The sequence below is a fragment of the Aristolochia californica genome, unplaced genomic scaffold (genome assembly GCF_029961685.1).
Source record: "Aristolochia californica isolate CCGP_79_NKW_82.1479 unplaced genomic scaffold, dmAriCali1.0.hap1 SCAF_7, whole genome shotgun sequence".
NCBI lineage: Eukaryota > Viridiplantae > Streptophyta > Magnoliopsida > Piperales > Aristolochiaceae > Aristolochia > Aristolochia californica.
Window position 1 is genome coordinate 2,929,039 of NW_027182268.1, and position 17,428 is coordinate 2,946,466.

At 40.6% G+C, this 17,428-nt stretch overlaps 4 protein-coding genes across 4 annotated transcripts; 2 read left to right on the forward strand and 2 right to left on the reverse strand.

Moving 5' to 3' along the window:
- The first annotated feature begins 1,427 nt into the window (after positions 1-1,427).
- LOC137935896 (ras-related protein RABA4d-like) lies at positions 1,428-6,917 on the forward strand. Its single transcript, XM_068780295.1, has 3 exons — positions 1,428-2,037; positions 4,993-5,411; positions 6,522-6,917. Exons 1-3 carry the CDS (start codon positions 1,811-1,813, stop codon positions 6,635-6,637), a joined length of 762 nt encoding a protein of 253 aa, XP_068636396.1. The 5' UTR covers positions 1,428-1,810; the 3' UTR covers positions 6,638-6,917.
- LOC137936210 (uncharacterized) lies at positions 6,742-8,551 on the reverse strand. Its single transcript, XM_068780777.1, has 5 exons — positions 8,180-8,551; positions 7,774-7,947; positions 7,563-7,694; positions 6,918-7,037; positions 6,742-6,843 (listed from the first exon to the last, which is right to left on the reverse strand). The coding sequence occupies exons 1-5, from the start codon at positions 8,549-8,551 to the stop codon at positions 6,742-6,744; spliced, it is 900 nt and encodes a 299-aa protein (XP_068636878.1).
- A 715-nt stretch (positions 8,552-9,266) lies between these two features.
- On the reverse strand, positions 9,267-9,713 carry LOC137936213 (mannose-specific lectin-like). Its single transcript, XM_068780782.1, has one exon. The coding sequence runs from the start codon at positions 9,711-9,713 to the stop codon at positions 9,267-9,269; it is 447 nt and encodes a 148-aa protein (XP_068636883.1).
- Positions 9,714-13,892: 4,179 nt separating this feature from the next.
- Positions 13,893-17,231, forward strand: LOC137936585 (transcription factor bHLH130). Its single transcript, XM_068781353.1, has 6 exons — positions 13,893-15,200; positions 15,845-16,179; positions 16,273-16,431; positions 16,579-16,644; positions 16,740-16,808; positions 16,920-17,231. The coding sequence occupies exons 1-6, from the start codon at positions 14,657-14,659 to the stop codon at positions 16,992-16,994; spliced, it is 1,248 nt and encodes a 415-aa protein (XP_068637454.1). The 5' UTR covers positions 13,893-14,656; the 3' UTR covers positions 16,995-17,231.
- The last annotated feature ends 197 nt before the right edge of the window (positions 17,232-17,428 follow it).

Here is a 17,428-nt window from a genome sequence, read left to right on the forward strand (position 1 = left end):
GTGTTCAGCTGACTGTGTCGTTTACGTTTTCTTTAATTCGTTCTCTCACTTTCTGCTGCCACTTTCATTATCTCACTCAATTGATCTCTTTGCTTATTCTTATCCAGCAGACTTAACATCCTTGATTTTCTTATCGTCAGTACTTTCATATTGCTTTTAACTAATGACCAACCACGCTTCAATCATGTTATAGGCGATGGAAAGAAGAAGAGTACGGTTGAGAAAGGAAGCTGAGATGCGAAGGAGAAACCAAGACGCCCTGAATTCTCCTCGAACTCCTGTACGTGTTGTTAGTTCGTCAGCCCAGGAACCGAGTGTTTGTGAAGACACCCCACAAACCATTGAAGCAGCCCTGGAACCGAGTGCTTCTGAAGAAACCTCACGAACCATTCAAGCCTCCGTATCTAATACCCCTGAAATCTTAGAAAATTTTACCCCTGCAGAAAGTTCTCCACAGCGCGTCAAGGATCAACCTAATGATGCCCCTCTTATCTCCATCATATGCACCAATGATCAAAGTCACTTTTCCATCCAAAAGAAACTAGCAAGTTTTGAGGAAATTGAGAAGGTTGTGAGGAATTGTTTGAAGGAGTCGAAGAAGACCCAAAAACAATCTATCAAACAACCAAGTAGAAACACTCTTATGTCAATGAGATGATATAAATGATTCTACGGAGGTTCAGGAGAAGATTAAAGATAGAAGAAAGGCTTTAACAATAAGATTCTTTTTCCCTGTTGGAATATTTGTTTGTATCGATTGAACCGGTCCTTATATAAGATCCGTGGGGTTATTTTCCTAACATGTTTGAGTCTTTTAGCGTAATAGTATAAACATGATATCAAAGCAGGTTGGTCTCGAGTTCGAGTCCTACTCCCACCAAATTTGTCCTAGGTATTTCTGGTGAATTTGTCCCGGGTTTTTTCGGTGAGTTTGTCTACGGTTTTTCCTGTGCGAGGGAGTGTTGGAATATTTGTTTGTATCGACCGGGTCAATCCTTATATAAGATCCGTGTGGTTGCTTTCTTAACATGTTCTAGCCTTTTAGCACAATGGTTAATTGACGATTTTTTTAACTCTTGAGATAAGCTCCCTCACTCTAGAGCTTCTTGTTTCCCTTCCCATATGTGAAGTGCTAATATTTTTCGGTTGAAATTTTATATGAGAAAAGCTCTTAGAGATAGAAGATATCATAAATCATGTGGATGACTTTTTATTAGGATAATTATACAGAATGACTTATTATTAGAGTATTGATATAGTATAAAATACTTTAAAAATGTGGACCGCACGATCCAGCATATCCAATCTCTTACAGCAACCATTGGATTGGAGGACATTGAATCCTACGTTTTCTCGTTGATCCGTTCTTAGTTAATAAATGGAAGGCAAACGGGAAACCGTCCTGAACACCCTGCCCGAACAAACCGTTGGTTCATTGCTGACGTGGCTAATTGCCAATTCTCCCTGCCTTCTTTCCCTTCTTCCGTATGACTTTTGAATCCTTCGCCGAAGGAAAAGCGAAAGGAGATTGAGAAAAGAAAGGACGAAATTTCCCGTCTGTCCGCTTCTCCTCAGGTCAGGGGAGGTAAACTCATTGAGAGAGAGAAAGAAAACAAGAGGAACCTTGTCAGATGAGAGGTTTTCTCGTCTCTCATTTACCTCGACCCCCTTTCGGATTCGGATTCAGATCATGTTTAATTTCACCTGATTCGACCTCCTTTTCCATGTCCTCCTCATTTCTTTGATCTCGCCACTGTGTAGTTGAGGGCGGAGGTAGAGCAGTTGAACTCTAGGGGATTATTCTGGGGTGATGTCGAATTTGTATGGAGACTTCAATCAAAGGATTGATTATGTCTTCAAAGTAGTCTTGATTGGAGACTCTGCTGTTGGTAAATCACAATTGCTTGCTCGCTTTGCCAGGAACGAGTTTAGTTTGGATTCGAAAGCCACGATTGGAGTTGAATTCCAGACAAGGACGCTCGTCATCGATCACAAGACAGTCAAAGCACAGATATGGGATACGGCTGGGCAAGAAAGGTTTGAATTTGGTTAAATTTCATGCCGGGGTCGGCTTTAGGTTTATATCTCTGAAGTCTGAAAGATCGTCTGTTAGGTTCGGAGTTGTTTGTTGCTTAGCTTGGGAAATATTTGGATCTGAAACTGTTAGAATAGCACTCCGATATAATCACTTTCATTGTCTATCGTAAGAGAAACTTTTACTTTTTAGTCAGAACTTTGCACGCTTGACTGAACTTTGCCTTTCATCATAAATCTTTTATTGGTGCAAGCTCTGCTACTACCATTTTCTGGAATCGATTCATTTTTGTGTAAATGAGACCCTTATCATTTATTATAAGGCAACCTGTCAATTTCTTCATGTGGTATTGAATGTTGTGCTGGAGTTAGTCTTAGAATCTTTTAGTCTCAACAGCTAAGTTCTTTGTTAATATTGTCAGAGCTAGGTGGTTCCGTCTACCACTAATGGGTTAGGTACTTGGTTTTCCGCACTTAATAGATGAGTCTTTTGGGATGTATTGGCTAGGCGTTTGACATGGTATCAGAGCTGGGCATCACGTTCCGCATTCGAATCCCAGGTGAAGCTGCAGGGAACGGGAACGGTGGGTGTCAGAGCTAGGTGGTTCCGTCCACCACTGATGGGTTAGGTGCTTGGCTTTCCGCACTTAACAGACCGGTCTTTTGGGTTGTATTGGCTAGGCGTTTGACAAATATGTGTAAACTCTTTCTTTGAAAAAGGTTAATATGAGTAATCTCAGTTGGTTGGAAGCACAAATATGTCACTTCTCTTTGACCGTTTTAGAGTTTAGCGGATCAATGTGGTTAGCATAGTGGGATTGGAATCTGGTCAATTGTCCTTGTTTTCTGTTTGTGCTTCATTTCTCATAGCTGAATTTTGAGTCTCATAACCTTTCACATACATATAGAACTTCATTTTTGTTATCTGATGAACCAAGAGAATTAAAGACCTCGATGATTTAGATTTTAACACACAGGGATTGGAACATGTTCTACAGGCTTCTGAGTTAATGGCATCAGCTCGAGACGTCTTTCCCTGCGTTATTCTTTGTTTGTTGAATTGGTACTCCAAAAGCATTCTGCATTTTATTGATGTGTATCAGGAATGCTTTAACCATGTCTAAATACTTATATGCAAGCAAGAACCTCTGGTCCAATTTTGTCTGGCTAATCAGTTAACTTTCTATTTGAAACTAAATCTTATTAAAATATTTTTTGATTCTGTGCTAATTCTTTTTTAATTTCTGTGAAGTTAACTTACTTCTTTGAAAGTAATAGTGGGATTGATAAAGTAGAGTGATATTCTACTCTGGGAAAGTCAAATAGCCAACATAATAACTCAAAAGAAAAGTTAACTTATTAAATGTTTTCAGGTCAGGAAGTTGAAGCAAAATTGGCGAAACTATCGAAGCACCACCCATGTTTCAGGCAATACATGTTTAAGTATAAGCTAAATATTTGAAATTTCTGCATAATAAACATTCCAAACTGCCTCGATTGAGGAAAGAAATTTTATTTTTAATCCTTCTTTGTGCTGTCCACACATGGGAGTGACTGGAAACTGCCTGTAACAATTGTGTTGTTGTGCATTCAACGAGGGAACTATTTTTTTAAGAACAGTTGCTAGTTATTTTGTTTTTATACCATTCAATCTGCTACTATAAGTGAAACATCTGATTTCAAAATAGTAGTCATAGAAGAGAGCATCTTGTTTTTTAAGTGCTCAGTACAACTCAAGTGCCAGTATGTGTGTTCATCCTCTGCACCAAATCTGAGGCTCTTATTCTGCAAGTCTATTACATATTTGGCCATTGATGCAGGTATAATGTTTTTTTTTAGACCATCAGCCCATCGTTCCTACTTTAATGGAAATCCCCTCATTCGTCTAGGTCCCTTAAATGATAGCCATGTGATTTTTTTTTTTTTAGGGCTTTCACTGAGATCTTCCTCACGTGTTCTTTCTTAGAAGTTGGTCTCTGTTATCTTACGTAATTTCCATAGTTCCTTTGTTCTTTGGAGCCCTTATTGGTAGTGCGGAAAGTTAATCTTGAGAATATTGGAAAACTTTCATTTTAATCTAAATGGTATAACCATCTAAAGGTGTAGGCACCCTCCTCTATCCACATTGGTATGATTAAGTTATATTTGATGGATGTGCGCTTGGCAACCTGGGACCTGCAGGCTTTGGATGAGGTTTCCTATTGCATGATGGAACTGTTCTTGCGACATACTCAGGACCTCTTGGTACTTCAGATTTCACTTCAGCTGAGATTCAGGCCTTTTGCCATAGTCTAGTCATCTTCAAGTCTTTCTTTGGGGGTCAGTGTGGAGTTAAGGGGAATATGTTGTTGTTGGCTGAACTCGGTTGGCGGCATTGGAATATTTTCCACAAAATTATGGATATTTCTTAAATGTTTACTTGTATTTGGAGTCATGTTCCTTGATTAGCTAATCAATTAGCTGATTCTTTTATTAAGCAAGGCCTTTTCCTACAATTTCTTGTTGTGACAGAGCCCCTCCGTATTTTATTCTCTTTCCTTTTAGCTTTGGAACCAAAGTCACCTTTCTTCCCCAAAAAAAAAAATAATAATAATAATAATAATAAAGAAAGAAAAAAAGGTCTAGCAAGTGAGAATCCCTGTTTCTTTAGGAGTCTATGCTTTTGTCTTTCATCGAGAAGCATGAACTTAACCTCTTTTTCTTGAGTCAAACATCTCTGCAGAGTATGTTGTGTAGCACATGCCTTTGAATTTAGCAGATCCACCCCATAATCTTTTACAAACAACTATTCTTTTCATTATGCATCAAGTTGGTTATGTCAATTTGCATACATATTAATTTTCTATGCACTGCATTTCACGTTTTCTTTCTCCCGTTTAGACAATATAAATTTCAATTCAATTCTTAGATTTAGATTTCATTAGACATTTATTGATAGGTGGGTGTTCTTTGCTTCAGGTACCGTGCAGTTACAAGTGCTTATTATAGGGGGGCAGTGGGGGCCATGCTGGTGTATGACATGACCAAGCGGCAGTCTTTCGACCATGTGGCAAGGTGGCTGGAGGAGCTTCGTGGCCATGCTGATAAGAACATAGTGATCATGTTAATTGGCAATAAATCTGACTTAGGAACACTGCAAGCAGTTCCTACTGAAGATGCAAAGGAATTTGCACAGAGAGAGAATCTTTTCTTCATGGAGACTTCTGCTCTAGAGGCAACCAATGTTGAGAGTGCATTTCTTACTGTCTTGACTGAGATTTACCGTATCATCAGTAAGAAGGCCTTGGTTGCCAATGAAGAAAATGGATCTGGAGGGAATTCAACACTCTTGAAAGGAACAAAGATAGTTGTACCTGGCCAAGAACGACCAACTGGAGGTAGGAACTGCTGCTCCTCTTAGTGTGCTCCAAACACTCTGTCAAGTGACATTTCCTTCTCAGTTAAAATTTTTCTTTCCACTGGAACCATTCTCTTTATCTATTATGATTGTAAGGCCTTTCAGTTTTTAGGGACTACCTGAAAGTATAGGAGAGTTTTTCCTACTGTAATCTAATGAAAATCGTTGGGATATTTAATGAGTTTTTAGGCATTATTCAGCCCAAAAAATGTTCAATATACGTATGGAAAGTGAGAACCCTCTTGATTTATGCTCGTTGACTGGACTATAAAGCTAACCCAACAGATCCTTTTTGCAACTAAGAGAACTTAGCAGTAACCACCAATGGCAACTGTTCATTTATGAGATCATGTTGCCACATAAAAAATGTGGCCCAATGCACTGAGATGCATTCAAACGAGAGGTTTTTTTTTCTCAATTGATATCAATTAATAGATTGTACTTTAGCTCCATTAAAATGCAAAACTAGCTCCATGCATCCTCTCCAACAATTCAAATTAGCATTTCCTGTATATATATTTATGACACATGATTCTAGTAAATACAACATCTATTGCACCCAGCGGCTATCGGAATCATGTCTTCCTCCCAAATCTTCTCAAAACTGTTGCAGGCTGAATTTGCTCTTCGGTTTCAGGATTTCTAGAAGAAATCCTTCAGATTAAAGTGTCTCATCCAATCTTTCGCTCAACCTACTCAGCAACACAAAACATGAGGGAACAAACTTTAGAGGCGAACAGTAGATTAAATTTCGTAAAAGCAGCAGAGAAATTATTACCCAGAAACCTCTATTGCCATCTCTTCAGTGGAGCTGTGTTCCTGGGATTTAGACCAATTCGCCTCCTTTGTCTCTTAGGATCGCCAGTCGCGGACACCGATTGCTTTGGGCGATCAAGACTGTGGTTCATGGTTGTCTCTTTTAGAGGGCTAATGTTTCGCTGCTTGAGATTCCCATCTATAGCAGGAGGCTTCCCAGCATGTCTGCGGCTTTTTGTCTCACTCGTATCACTTTGTTGCACAAGGCTCTGTTCATTCTTGCTGTCAGGAATGTTTAGCTTTCTGGATGCCAATATTTTTGATTGTCTTCCAGGATTCACAGGGGCATCTGAATCGGAAGAAGATGGGCTTGTGCTGCTGTCCATGTCGTATAGAACATTGGTAACCATCGCGAGTCTCTTCATGTCGTTTGAATTGGAAGCAGAATAAGAGGGCCTTGAAAGCCTTGTCAGCTGCAGCACCTACAGCCAAACGCATAAAACTGAAATTCAAGTGCTCCGTCTCGAACTGATTCGAGGTAACCCTTTTCCCATCTAGCAAAGACTCACCTTCTGTTCGAGAACAATCATATCCTTCTTCAATCTTGTAATAATCAAGTTTTTCCTCCTAACTACATCTTCCAATTCTACAGTCCTCTGCAAACCGATAGAATCACGGTTAAATAAACATTTTTGATATGTGCTAATCACTGAAAGTAGATAAAAAGTACCTTTGAAGCAGCAGCATCCGATGCCTTGGCAATAGCTGCTAGCTCCTTTATGGTGACATCCTTTTCTTCGCATTCCTTCTGCAGATTGTAGATATCCTGATCTACGGCCACTCCATTAAGCTGCAACAGTTACAGAAGTAACAGAGTTTGTGAGACAGAATAATGTTCTTTGCTAATTCAAAAATAAATAATTACTAACACTCCTGTTGCTCAGTATTAGCATTCCAAGAATCTGAAGAGGACCCAGGATCTTGATTCTTTTGCAGAGGGTTACTCTAAATCTAAACACCAAAAAATTGTTTCACCAAATACTTTGAAAATTCTTGCTTTATCAATTGTTTCACCAAATGATTAGTAATCATTTAAAGCAGAATTTTCTGTCATTCATCTCTGTTCACTATAATTGTCATGTCTATAAGCTATTGAATTTAGGAACAGAGAATAATATTTGCCATGATTATCATTGATCAGTATCTATCTCAAACTTATATGTCGATTCTTATCTCTATCATGCCCCCACAAGATGGAGCTCCGAGAGGACAGTCCAATCTCTACTGAATCAGCAGAAGAAGCTTTGCTAAAACAGAAATAGATTAGATACAACCGTAGGCAGGAAATAAAAACAGTAAGTTAACATTATCATACCTGGATTTCAGCATAAGATGAGACACTCGAACACCAATCTGATAAATCAGACATGCGGCGTTCCTCTTGCTCTGCTCCAATCTGGCTGCCTTGCCGCATACTGAAAATCTGGTCTTTAACAACTGCTTCCCTCTGGCTCAAGTTAATAAGGCGTAAGCAACATAACCATCCAGTTAGGGAATCAGCAACTTAGGGAAATGATAGGGAATACCTTGAAATCAATTGAAGGACGGCGTGATTCGCAACTTGGGTTCTTAAAATTGCACTTGCCACCAAAATACAAGGAAAACAAATTTTCGGGGCAAATCTCTGGTCTATCCTTCACCGTGTTAATCTGTTCACATAGGTCATCGAGCTTTTGCTGCATGTTGGCAAGGATATCGTCCTGGAAAGTACACGGATGAACAAAATCAGAAGGGAAAACTTCGTTTACTTCCACTCTTGTTCAACTCCAAAATTCCAGAAATGTCAATAAATCTAGCAATATAGCCAAAATGAGAAGCAAAGAATGCGTGGAAGCTCACTAATAAAATTAGAAGAAAGCAGGAAAGTAATCCCCTGTTGCCACAAGAACAACAAGTACAAAACACGCAAAAAATAAATCATCAGTAACTAACCCTTATTTTCAATGAACGCTGCAGTTTCGCAATCTGAAGAGATTTCTTCTTGTTGGCAACGGCAACAGCAATAACGGCCACGATGAGGACCCGCTGCATGGGGGTGAAGAGCTCCCATGCCACAGCTTCCTCCGGGCTCAAGCCGCCTCCAACAGTTTTAGCAGAGGTAGCCTCTGAGGCTCCTACTAGACGGCCCTGCAGTGATACCCAGGACAACCGCCGCGAAGTGGAAACCGGGCGGCTGGGCTCATAGAAACTGCTGGAGAGTCGGCGCGCAGAGGAAGAAAATGGAGTTAAACTTACGATAGGCGGAGGCGGTGCCGCAGCAGCAGCACCGAAGGCGAAATCGGAGGAAGCTTGGTCGTCTCCCATGGAGAAGCAGTCGGCGGAGAGGAGCTCCCGGCGCCGGATTTGACGTACTCGTATTTGTACCGTAGCCTCAGTTCAAATTTCAGATTGGGAGGGAACGATGAGACGTGGAAGACAGAGTATACTACATCCATTCATAGTAAGACACCTGGCTTTCTGACCAGTATGAGTTGGAATTTAGTCGTTAGACATGCGAGCCAAAAAGTAAATGACCGAAAAGACCTCACAATTTGAGGTCATTTTACAGGTATAAAGAGATGAAGAAACGTAATATTGGGGCAATTTCGTCAATTCATGTCCAATTTGAATGAGGTTATTTTCGGAAGAAAATCCTCGAAAACAACATCACTCATTTGGAAAATTGGAAGATCAGATCAATTAATTAAAGCTCAGTTTGGGAAGTCAGAAACTCGAAATCTCAAGCATCTTTGGGCTGTTGTTGGGCTCTTGGGAGAGGAAGTCCATCTAATCTTCTTGCAAGGCCCAGTGGATACGAGGAAGGGCAAAAGAGAAATAACTGTTTCCTCAAATATTTAAAATTTTTATGATTCAAATATTCCGGACTTCCAGACTCCATTACAGATGTGCTTGGAGAGTTTGGACCAGAAGTAGAAGAAACACAACCAACTTTAATACAGTACTTTGACGAGAGAAGATATTACAGTACTTTGATTCGAAGAGGAACCACTTCACCCTTCTTGTCGTAAGGCAAGTTGGTTCAAGCCATTGAGGGTACACTAGGGAGTCTCCCGTTGGATTTTTTCTGCACCGTGTTGGACGACCAAGTAGCTCCTCCATAGATGATGAGATTCCCGTCCGTCTGAACGACCAAACGGTAGGTGTTGGAGCCACGAGAGCTGCTGCTAGCCCACACCACGTCGGAGCCGGAGAAGACTACCAAGTTGCCGTTGTTCTGCAGGAGTAAAAAGCAGGAGTCACCATGGCCTTTAGTATTGCTAGCCCAGAGGACCTTGTCTTTTTTGTAAAGCACCAGGTTGCAATCACCTTGCATGATGAACTTGTACGGCCCGTTTTCAATGAATTCGTTCGTTAAGAGCTTTTCACCATTGAACAAAGTGTCTTCTGCTCCAACCGGCAGGTTTAGCACCGAAGCAGCTGCTGCCAAAGCCGTGACGAGCAGAAGGCTTGAAAGTGAGCTTGCCATTGTAACGATGTCTTACCCGATCCTTGTTTCTGAGAGTCGATGGAGAGGGTATTATATATAAAGGATTGTTCCCGATCAGAGTTAATGGGCTCTCCACTCGATAACCAGCCAACGAGATCTTTGTTTAATTATGTTTAATTAAACTGGGTTTACCTGTTTCAGCAGCCGCCATGGTCCAGCAAAGAGTTTCTGTAAATCTGTTATGGGCCAAAGCGGAGGGAAGCATTTATATATTTGGGTGCGAAATGACAGTGATCCAATGCGATGTAGATGGAAAGCGAGTGTCCTTTAATTTAGTTAATCTACTAAAACACGTTAAAGAGGTTATCAGTTGTTACAGAAGATTAGGTTGGGATTTGGAGCTCCAACATGCTTTGCTCTACTACGAAAAGAATATTGCACCCAAGAAAGGAAGAACATAATGGAACCTGCCCAGGTCTCGAAAGGAAATTAAAAGGGGTTAATCAAACAAAGGAAGGCACTGATAGCGGCCGAGGAAGTAGGGTGGGATGGAGAGCGATGGTTGCGGAGCCAGGAAGTAGGGGTGGCATCGAGCCGCGTCGAGTCCGAACCTGTTTATGTTCGAGTTGAGCTTCGAGCCGAGCCTCGTCTCAAGCCTAAAATTGTTATCGAGCTCGAGCCTCAACATACATTTAAAATTTTTCAAAAAATATATATCGAGTATGCATACATTTTACATAAAATTGGGCATAACTTATATATATAATATGTGTATAAGATTGGGCATAACCTCAACTTAAAATTGAGCATAATCTATATATATAATACTTGTATAAAATTCGGCATGACTTTTACTTAAAATTGGGCATAATCAATATACATAATACCTACATAAACACTCCATAAACACTCCATAAAATTGTCTATACATTCCATAAACACTTCATGAAATTGTTTATACACTCCATAAAATAATCTAAACACTCCATACACTGCATAACATTATAAATAAACTCCATACAATAATCAACACAACAAAATTAAATAAAATATCACTATCAATTTACAATCACCCAAATAAAAACTATAAATCCTTTAAATAAAATTCTATTACTATTACAGACTTACTAGAAAATTACAAGAAATATTTTATTTTTTTCTTAAGAAAGTTAAAAGGACCTCTTATTGCCTTTTCTAAGGAAATAAATAAAAAATAATAATTAATCTAATATATTATTATACTTATCGATAAATTTTTAATCACATCAAATGTCAAACACAAAATTGCTATGAAAATTGCCTCATGCTCAAAGTATTATATCATCAACTGTCAAATACTTATTCAAAAATTTTCTATATGCTTTTGTAACCCATCTTGGCAAGAAAATCTTACTTGAAAAATTATATGATTTTTTAAAAAGAATTTATAATTAGAAAAATATTTTGAAAAAATATGAGGCACTAATGGTCCCTATATTTCTATTAAAAATGTCTTTTCAATATTTATTAAAAAACCACTAATAGTCTCTAGAAACGTATTTCTACTAAAATATCTTTTCAATTTATTTAAGAGCCATGAGGAAGGGACAAAGAGTTTTTTTCCCCTTGTTTATGATCTCTCACGTAGGGGTGGCTTTGAATAAATTATATATAAAATTATGCATACATTTTTAAAAAATATAATGATAGGGGAGGTTCAAGATTGAATTTCAATTATGGATTAAAATGCACCAATATTAATATTTTTTACTCCAATTGTTGTCTAGCTTGTTTTGTAATTTTTGAATAAATTATGGCCTCCTTAGTGCCCCTAGATAAAAATTTATATTCTAGGAAAAACTAAAAATATTTTTCCTATGATACATATTCCCAAAAAAACTTTTAAATAAAATCTTATTACTATTAGTGACTTATTAGAAAATTACAAGAAATATTTTAAAATTTTCTTAGGAAAGTTAAATGGACCTTTTATTGCCTCTTCTAGGGAAATAAATAAAAATTAATAATCAATCTAATATATTATTATACTTATCGATAAATTTTTAATTAAATAAAATATCAAACGCAAAATTGCAATGAAAATTGCTTCATGCTAAAAATATTACAGCATCAACTGTTAAATACTTATTCAAAAATTTTCTATACAGTTTTCTACCCCATCTTGGTATGAAAAATCTTACTTAGAAAATTATATGATTTTTAATAAAAAATTTCAATTAGAAAAATGTTTAAAAAAACATGAGACACTAATAGTTTATAGAAAATTATTTCTTTAAAATTTATTTTTAATTTTTTCTAGAGGAATTTTTTTTTTTTTATGATCTCGCACGTGCGAGATCGTCTTCTGGCGAGGGAGGGGGGAGATTATTTCTCTCCTATTCTGGTTTTCCGCCGAGACGACGTGAAGGGAAGGGGGTTACGGCACCGGGGAGGACCTATCGTCGGGGATGACGGCCACGACAGAGGCGGCGGCGGTGACGGAAGCGGCAGCGACGGAAACAGAGGCGACGACGAGGAGAGAAAGAAATCGAACGGACGGCAACAGAGGCGGCCGACGAGCAGCTGTGACGGCGGTAGAGACGGCCGACGAACAGCTGCGACGGCGGTAGAGGCAGCAACAACAACCGATGGGAGGGGTCGGCAGTGATGAAGGGGGAGAAAAATTTTTTCCCCCCTCGCTCTCGCTCCCACTCCCGCTCCCGTTCCCCCCGCTCGCTCGCGATCCCGTTACCGATCCATACCGATCCGACTCACTTCAAGCCGGCTCGCGAGCTGACGAACCGAACCTAGCTTCGGTCGAGTTTGGCTCGTTAAGGTAAACGAGCCGATTTTGATGCTCGAACTCGATAGATGACGAATCGAACCGAGCCAAACCGAGCCGGCTCGGTTTGAAGCCACCCCTACCAGGAAGAACGGGTTAGAGAGCTTCGGGCCCCGGACGGAGTAAGAGATCACAACCTCAAACCAGAGGAAATAAACCTGTAATGGTGACAGAGGATTTACTTACATAAATGGTCTCGTAGACGAGATCTTTGCTCTGAAAACAAGATCGTTTTCTGGACTGTAAAGGCCCGCAATTAAATTGTAATTAGCCTTAGGAATAAGGGACAGTTGACTCTGGCATCAGGGAATTATTCAAATTCTCCATATTCTTGTGCTTATCAGGTTTAGGGACTGTAATTTTAAGATTCCATGACCCGATCCTGATCTGCAACGAGGAATCCTCTCCCTTTTTTCTTTTTCTAAATTCTTGCCCTTCAAATACAAAAGCGTTTTTCACTTTACAAAATTCGATTTGGATCCATCCGAAGGCCCACAGCCCACCTATGTCCCTTACTCACTCCACCAAAAGGCCGAGGTTGGAAGTTAACAGGACCTATGCTTCCATTTTTGGCAACATCGATGTCGATATAAAGAATAAGATTAGATGGGTCCCACAGTCTTCAGTAGGCCCGTTCATAAATTGCAAAGATCAGATTCGAGATGTCTCGCTTCATCGAAGTGGGGTGGACGTGGCATTTTCCCACTTATTCGTGGGTATTATTGTACATTCACTTTCACCTTTTTTCCAATACGATCTTTCTCGTGTGAAAAGAAAATGGAAAGTGAGGAAACCCACATCCGATTATCTGCTTCTGCTGCTCCACAACGGAAAGCGACCGAATCGGATACTCCCGTGAGGACGATGCTCGGAAAATAGGGGCGGAGCCTCACGCCGTTAACGGGATCCGATTCGCGGTGGGGCCTTGCGTCAGATATTTATTACTCCTGCCGCCACCTCTTTCAGTTGCCGGGTCATCATCGAACCGAACCGAGTCTCCGACCCGAAAGCCGTCTCCACCCTTCTATTCTCCACCACTCGGTTAGATAAGGTCGGTTATTTTCCTGTTGACGTAACTCGGGTTTGAATCTGTGACGCTACAACTTCATCAGGCTAGGATGAATATGCGTGCGCGTGGATTGGACCTGGTTTTGTGTCTAAAGCGGACCTCTTAAGGTTGCGTCCGAAGGACCCCACGGTGTGGAGTAGCTTGGCCGCGAAGCGTAGCCAAATCCCAAATATGTTGCCCCACACAGTGCGACTCGAGGACAACGTCAAAGTCTGCGAGGGTAGTTTGGTCAATTGAAAAGCCGACATCTTCGAGCCATTTCTGTCCGTTCAATGGCTATTTTGGAAGTATTGTTGTGGACAGTGGGTATGTTCGTTGCCTATGGAAAATAAATAGATGAGAGAAGAGGCAGGGGAGTGCTTCAGCCGCAGCTTTGCTTCTCTCTCTCTCTCTCTCTCTCTTCCACTTCGAGCCTCGAGGACAGCGCTTGCTCGATCGCTCCCTCTCACTGCTTCAACAGCGCGAGCAGTGGTAGCGTCCTTCTATATTAAAGCCAGAGTCATCCCTTGATTTCGGCGCTTTTCCTGTTTTTTAAAGGAAAAAGAGAAAAAACATCTCGGCTTTTTTTTTTTTTTTTTTTTGTTCTTCTGTTCATCTCGTGGAGTTGTGGGCTTGTTGCGATTTTTCTTCTCCTTTTTCTTGTAGTCTCTTGAGGAATTCAACGATATCGGTCGGTTGGACTTGAATTTCATCCGGAGATCCACGAAATAGGGAGAAAACTCGCGGGTGAAGTCGGTTGTTGGAGCTTCTGCAATTGAGGACATGGTTTTAATGGGGAAATGGCGGAAACGGGGTCTTCGGTTGATTTGAAGTGCCGGTCGTTGTTCTGAGCTGCTGTGAACGACTAGCTGTTGGAAGCGATCTATTCTTGGAGCTGAAAATGATGATTTAGAGTACCGAAAACTGTGAAACCCCCTTGGATTCTTCGAGTGTTCTTGAGCTCGTACGTGGAAGTCGGTAGTGTCGAAATAGAACTGCTCGGTGCCTTTTCTGCTGCGTGAAATCTTGTCTACGGGGTTGAGATTGATCTGATCAAGAGCTATAGCGAAGGAGAAAAGTGAAAGAGAAAAAAGGCAAAAGTAGTAAGTAGCGATGTATAATTCTCAAGTTACGATGCATGATCTGAACCACTCGTTTCATTCACCTTTGAAGCAAGCAAAGGACGAGTTTGAGAAAAGCAGACAACCCATGGATTCCGAGCTTCATCGACATAATCAGCTTATGAGATTCCGGTCGGCCCCTAGTTCTTTCCTCGCAGCTTTCGTTGAGGAGGGATGCAAGGATTTCCTCCCGAGATCTTCCTCCCCTGAGACAGAGGCCATGATTGAGAGGTTCATTTCAAACTCCGCTTCGCCGGATCTTCACGAAATCGCTGACAAACCTGTGGCCAATCAAAAAAGTTCTCAGTTTATGGAAGCAGAAGTACCGCAGCAGAAAGGATTTCATCAGACTGCTCAGCATATGATTTATCCGCCTCCAGCTCCGATGCCCACTCATAGTTCCGGATTAGATAACTCATTCCGAGGGATGAATTCGATGGCGATGGACTCAACACCGGTGAAGAGTAGCGGGAATTGTTCTAATCTTATCAGGCACAGTAGCTCTCCAGCTGGACTTTTCTCAAACGTAATGGACGGTATGGCTGCTCTCTGCATCAATTATTTCAACTTGCTTTTCTTTGGAAAGTGATCTTGTTGGGGGAAAAAACGGATCGATGTTTCAGCTGTTTTTTTTCCAGAAAAACAACCAGACACTTACTAGTTACTCTCAGAAATTTTGAAAAATCCTATTTTGAGGAATTTCGAAGATTAGATTTAATAGTGACACAGGACCGATGAAAGCTGCCGTCCTGTTCGTCCGAAAGCACAGAGTACTGCAAAGTTAAAACTTCTTAACAGACTACTTAGGGCGCAATTGGAATACTTTCTCCTGTAGTTTCTAATCAATTTCTGATCTTTCCCCCTAAAAATAGAATTGTCGGTGGGCGTGTTTTCTTTTTTTTGAGGAGATTGTAGCTTGTAGGAGACTGTCTTTGAACCTTTTTGTATTGGAAACATCAGAAAGGTTGTCATCCTCTGAGATGGGATTGCTCGTGTATCCTACCTTTTCACTGAGTTTTGTTTATTTCTCCTGGTTGAGGCAGGAATTTCTGTAAGCTATGGCTTTTCTTTTTATGCAAGCGTTTATTGCTATTCTTGTCGTTTGTGTGGTCAAATTGCTGGTTTTTCATTTTACCTAGTGGGAAGAGTAACGGGTTACTGCAATTTTGGGCCATTACAGGGTATGGAGTAATGAGAAGTGTCCCCAATTACAGAGCTGGGGGTGGTGCGAGCGCCGAAGGGCCTACTTCAGCTAGCCGGTTGAAGAGTCGAGTAAACTATTCATCCAGGCAAGTTTCTGCTCCAGGTCTCTTGTCCCAGATTTCAGAGATGGGAGTCGAGAACCTTGGCCCCGATTCTGAAGATGGGAACCTGGGGAGTGGTAATAACGGTGGCCGATGCTATATGCCGAGCTTCCCGGTGTCTTCTTGGGACGACACATCGCTCGTTTCAGAAAATTTCTCCGGATTAAAGCGCGTCAGAGATATTAATGGGAAAATGATTTCCGATTCTCAGGTATTATCCGTATACTAACAGGGTTTACTTTTTCCAAGCTGTATCTCTTATATGTTGTCTCGCTCAAACTGTTTTTGTATTGCCTTTGGACAGAGTGGAGAAGCGGGGGGTCTGAGTCATCAGTTCAGTCTTCCAAAGACTTCGTCGGAGATGGCAGCGGTAGATAAATTCCTGCAGTTACATGACTCAGTTCCTTGCAAGATTAGAGCGAAACGGGGTTGCGCCACCCACCCCCGAAGCATAGCAGAGAGGGTGAGCCATGGTTGTATACTTTTTAAAGTGTTCTGAAAGGAGATTAATTTTGGGTCTTAGGACTCATTGTGTTCAGGGGATTTTATGATGAAATGTGAAAGTCTATCAAGAGTGTTGGTAGAGTACTAATTTGGTTCAGATTCTCAGGTAAGAAGAACAAAGATTAGCGAAAGGATGAGAAAACTGCAAGAACTTGTTCCGAACATGGATAAGGTAAATTTGTGGTTCACATATGAAGATCAATGTCTCTGTTGCTATATATCAATTATATGAGGAAAACTTAAAAAAACCCATTTAATTGTTGTCAGCAAACGAACACTGCGGATATGCTGGATTTGGCAGTGGACTACATCAAGGATCTCCAGAAACAGGCGAAGGTATAAATAAAAGCTAAAAAACCGAAAAGATCCCTCTTCCCCTACCTGTCGAGATCGTCTCGACTCTCGTCTTTTTGTTTTTGTGCTAAATCATTAGATTTGTTACTGCAGATGCTTTCAGAAAACCGTGCAAGCTGTACCTGCTCGAACAAGCCAAAGCCACACCCAACTCCTGCGTCGGCGTGACTTGTACAGGCAATAAATAAGAGGAAAAAGGAGTTTTTTTTTTTTTTTTTTTTTGCTTTTTCGTGGCCTGAGAAGATGAGATTTCTACCAGTGACGCAGGAAAAGAAAAAAAAAGAAAAGGAAGTGAGAAAGGGGGAAAAAGATCCCCTGTATGTGTAAATTACAGGCTTTGTTTTATATGTAATTTATTACTAGTTAAATTATTAAGAGAGCAGCTAATAATATTCATCAGTGTGCGTGGAAGTTAGTTATTGTTCTCTAGAGTCGGTTTGGAAAGAGAAGCCCAGACCAAAAGCGGTGCTGAAAGCAAGATTGTTACCTAAAATGGCCAAACATGTTCTTTTAAATGACAAAACAAACCTTGTACGAGAGCGGCTCTGTCAGTCCCCGTGACTCACCATTGGAAGAGTAGGGTTAATTTGGGAAACTGGTAA

What these genes read in the sequence shown, in the direction of transcription:
- LOC137936210 (XM_068780777.1), bottom strand. Translation starts at nt 8,551, where the DNA reads ATGGGAGACGACCAAGCTTCCTCCGATTTCGCCTTCGGTGCTGCTGCT. An exon ending in CATCTTATGCTGAAATCCAG is followed by an intron (nt 7,038 to 7,562) that starts GTATGATAATGT and finishes TAACTGTTGCAG; the next exon opens with CTTAATGGAGTGGCCGTAGA. An exon ending in CGGATGCTGCTGCTTCAAAG is followed by an intron (nt 6,844 to 6,917) that starts GTACTTTTTATC and finishes ATCGGTTTGCAG; the next exon opens with AGGACTGTAGAATTGGAAGA.
- LOC137936213 (XM_068780782.1), bottom strand. Translation starts at nt 9,713, where the DNA reads ATGGCAAGCTCACTTTCAAGCCTTCTGCTCGTCACGGCTTTGGCAGCA.
- LOC137935896 (XM_068780295.1), top strand. Translation starts at nt 1,811, where the DNA reads ATGTCGAATTTGTATGGAGACTTCAATCAAAGGATTGATTATGTCTTC. An exon ending in GATACGGCTGGGCAAGAAAG is followed by an intron (nt 2,038 to 4,992) that starts GTTTGAATTTGG and finishes TCTTTGCTTCAG; the next exon opens with GTACCGTGCAGTTACAAGTG. An exon ending in CCAAGAACGACCAACTGGAG is followed by an intron (nt 5,412 to 6,521) that starts GTAGGAACTGCT and finishes ATTGTCTTCCAG; the next exon opens with GATTCACAGGGGCATCTGAA.
- LOC137936585 (XM_068781353.1), top strand. Translation starts at nt 14,657, where the DNA reads ATGTATAATTCTCAAGTTACGATGCATGATCTGAACCACTCGTTTCAT. An exon ending in CCCGAAGCATAGCAGAGAGG is followed by an intron (nt 16,432 to 16,578) that starts GTGAGCCATGGT and finishes TCAGATTCTCAG; the next exon opens with GTAAGAAGAACAAAGATTAG. An exon ending in ATCTCCAGAAACAGGCGAAG is followed by an intron (nt 16,809 to 16,919) that starts GTATAAATAAAA and finishes TTGTTACTGCAG; the next exon opens with ATGCTTTCAGAAAACCGTGC.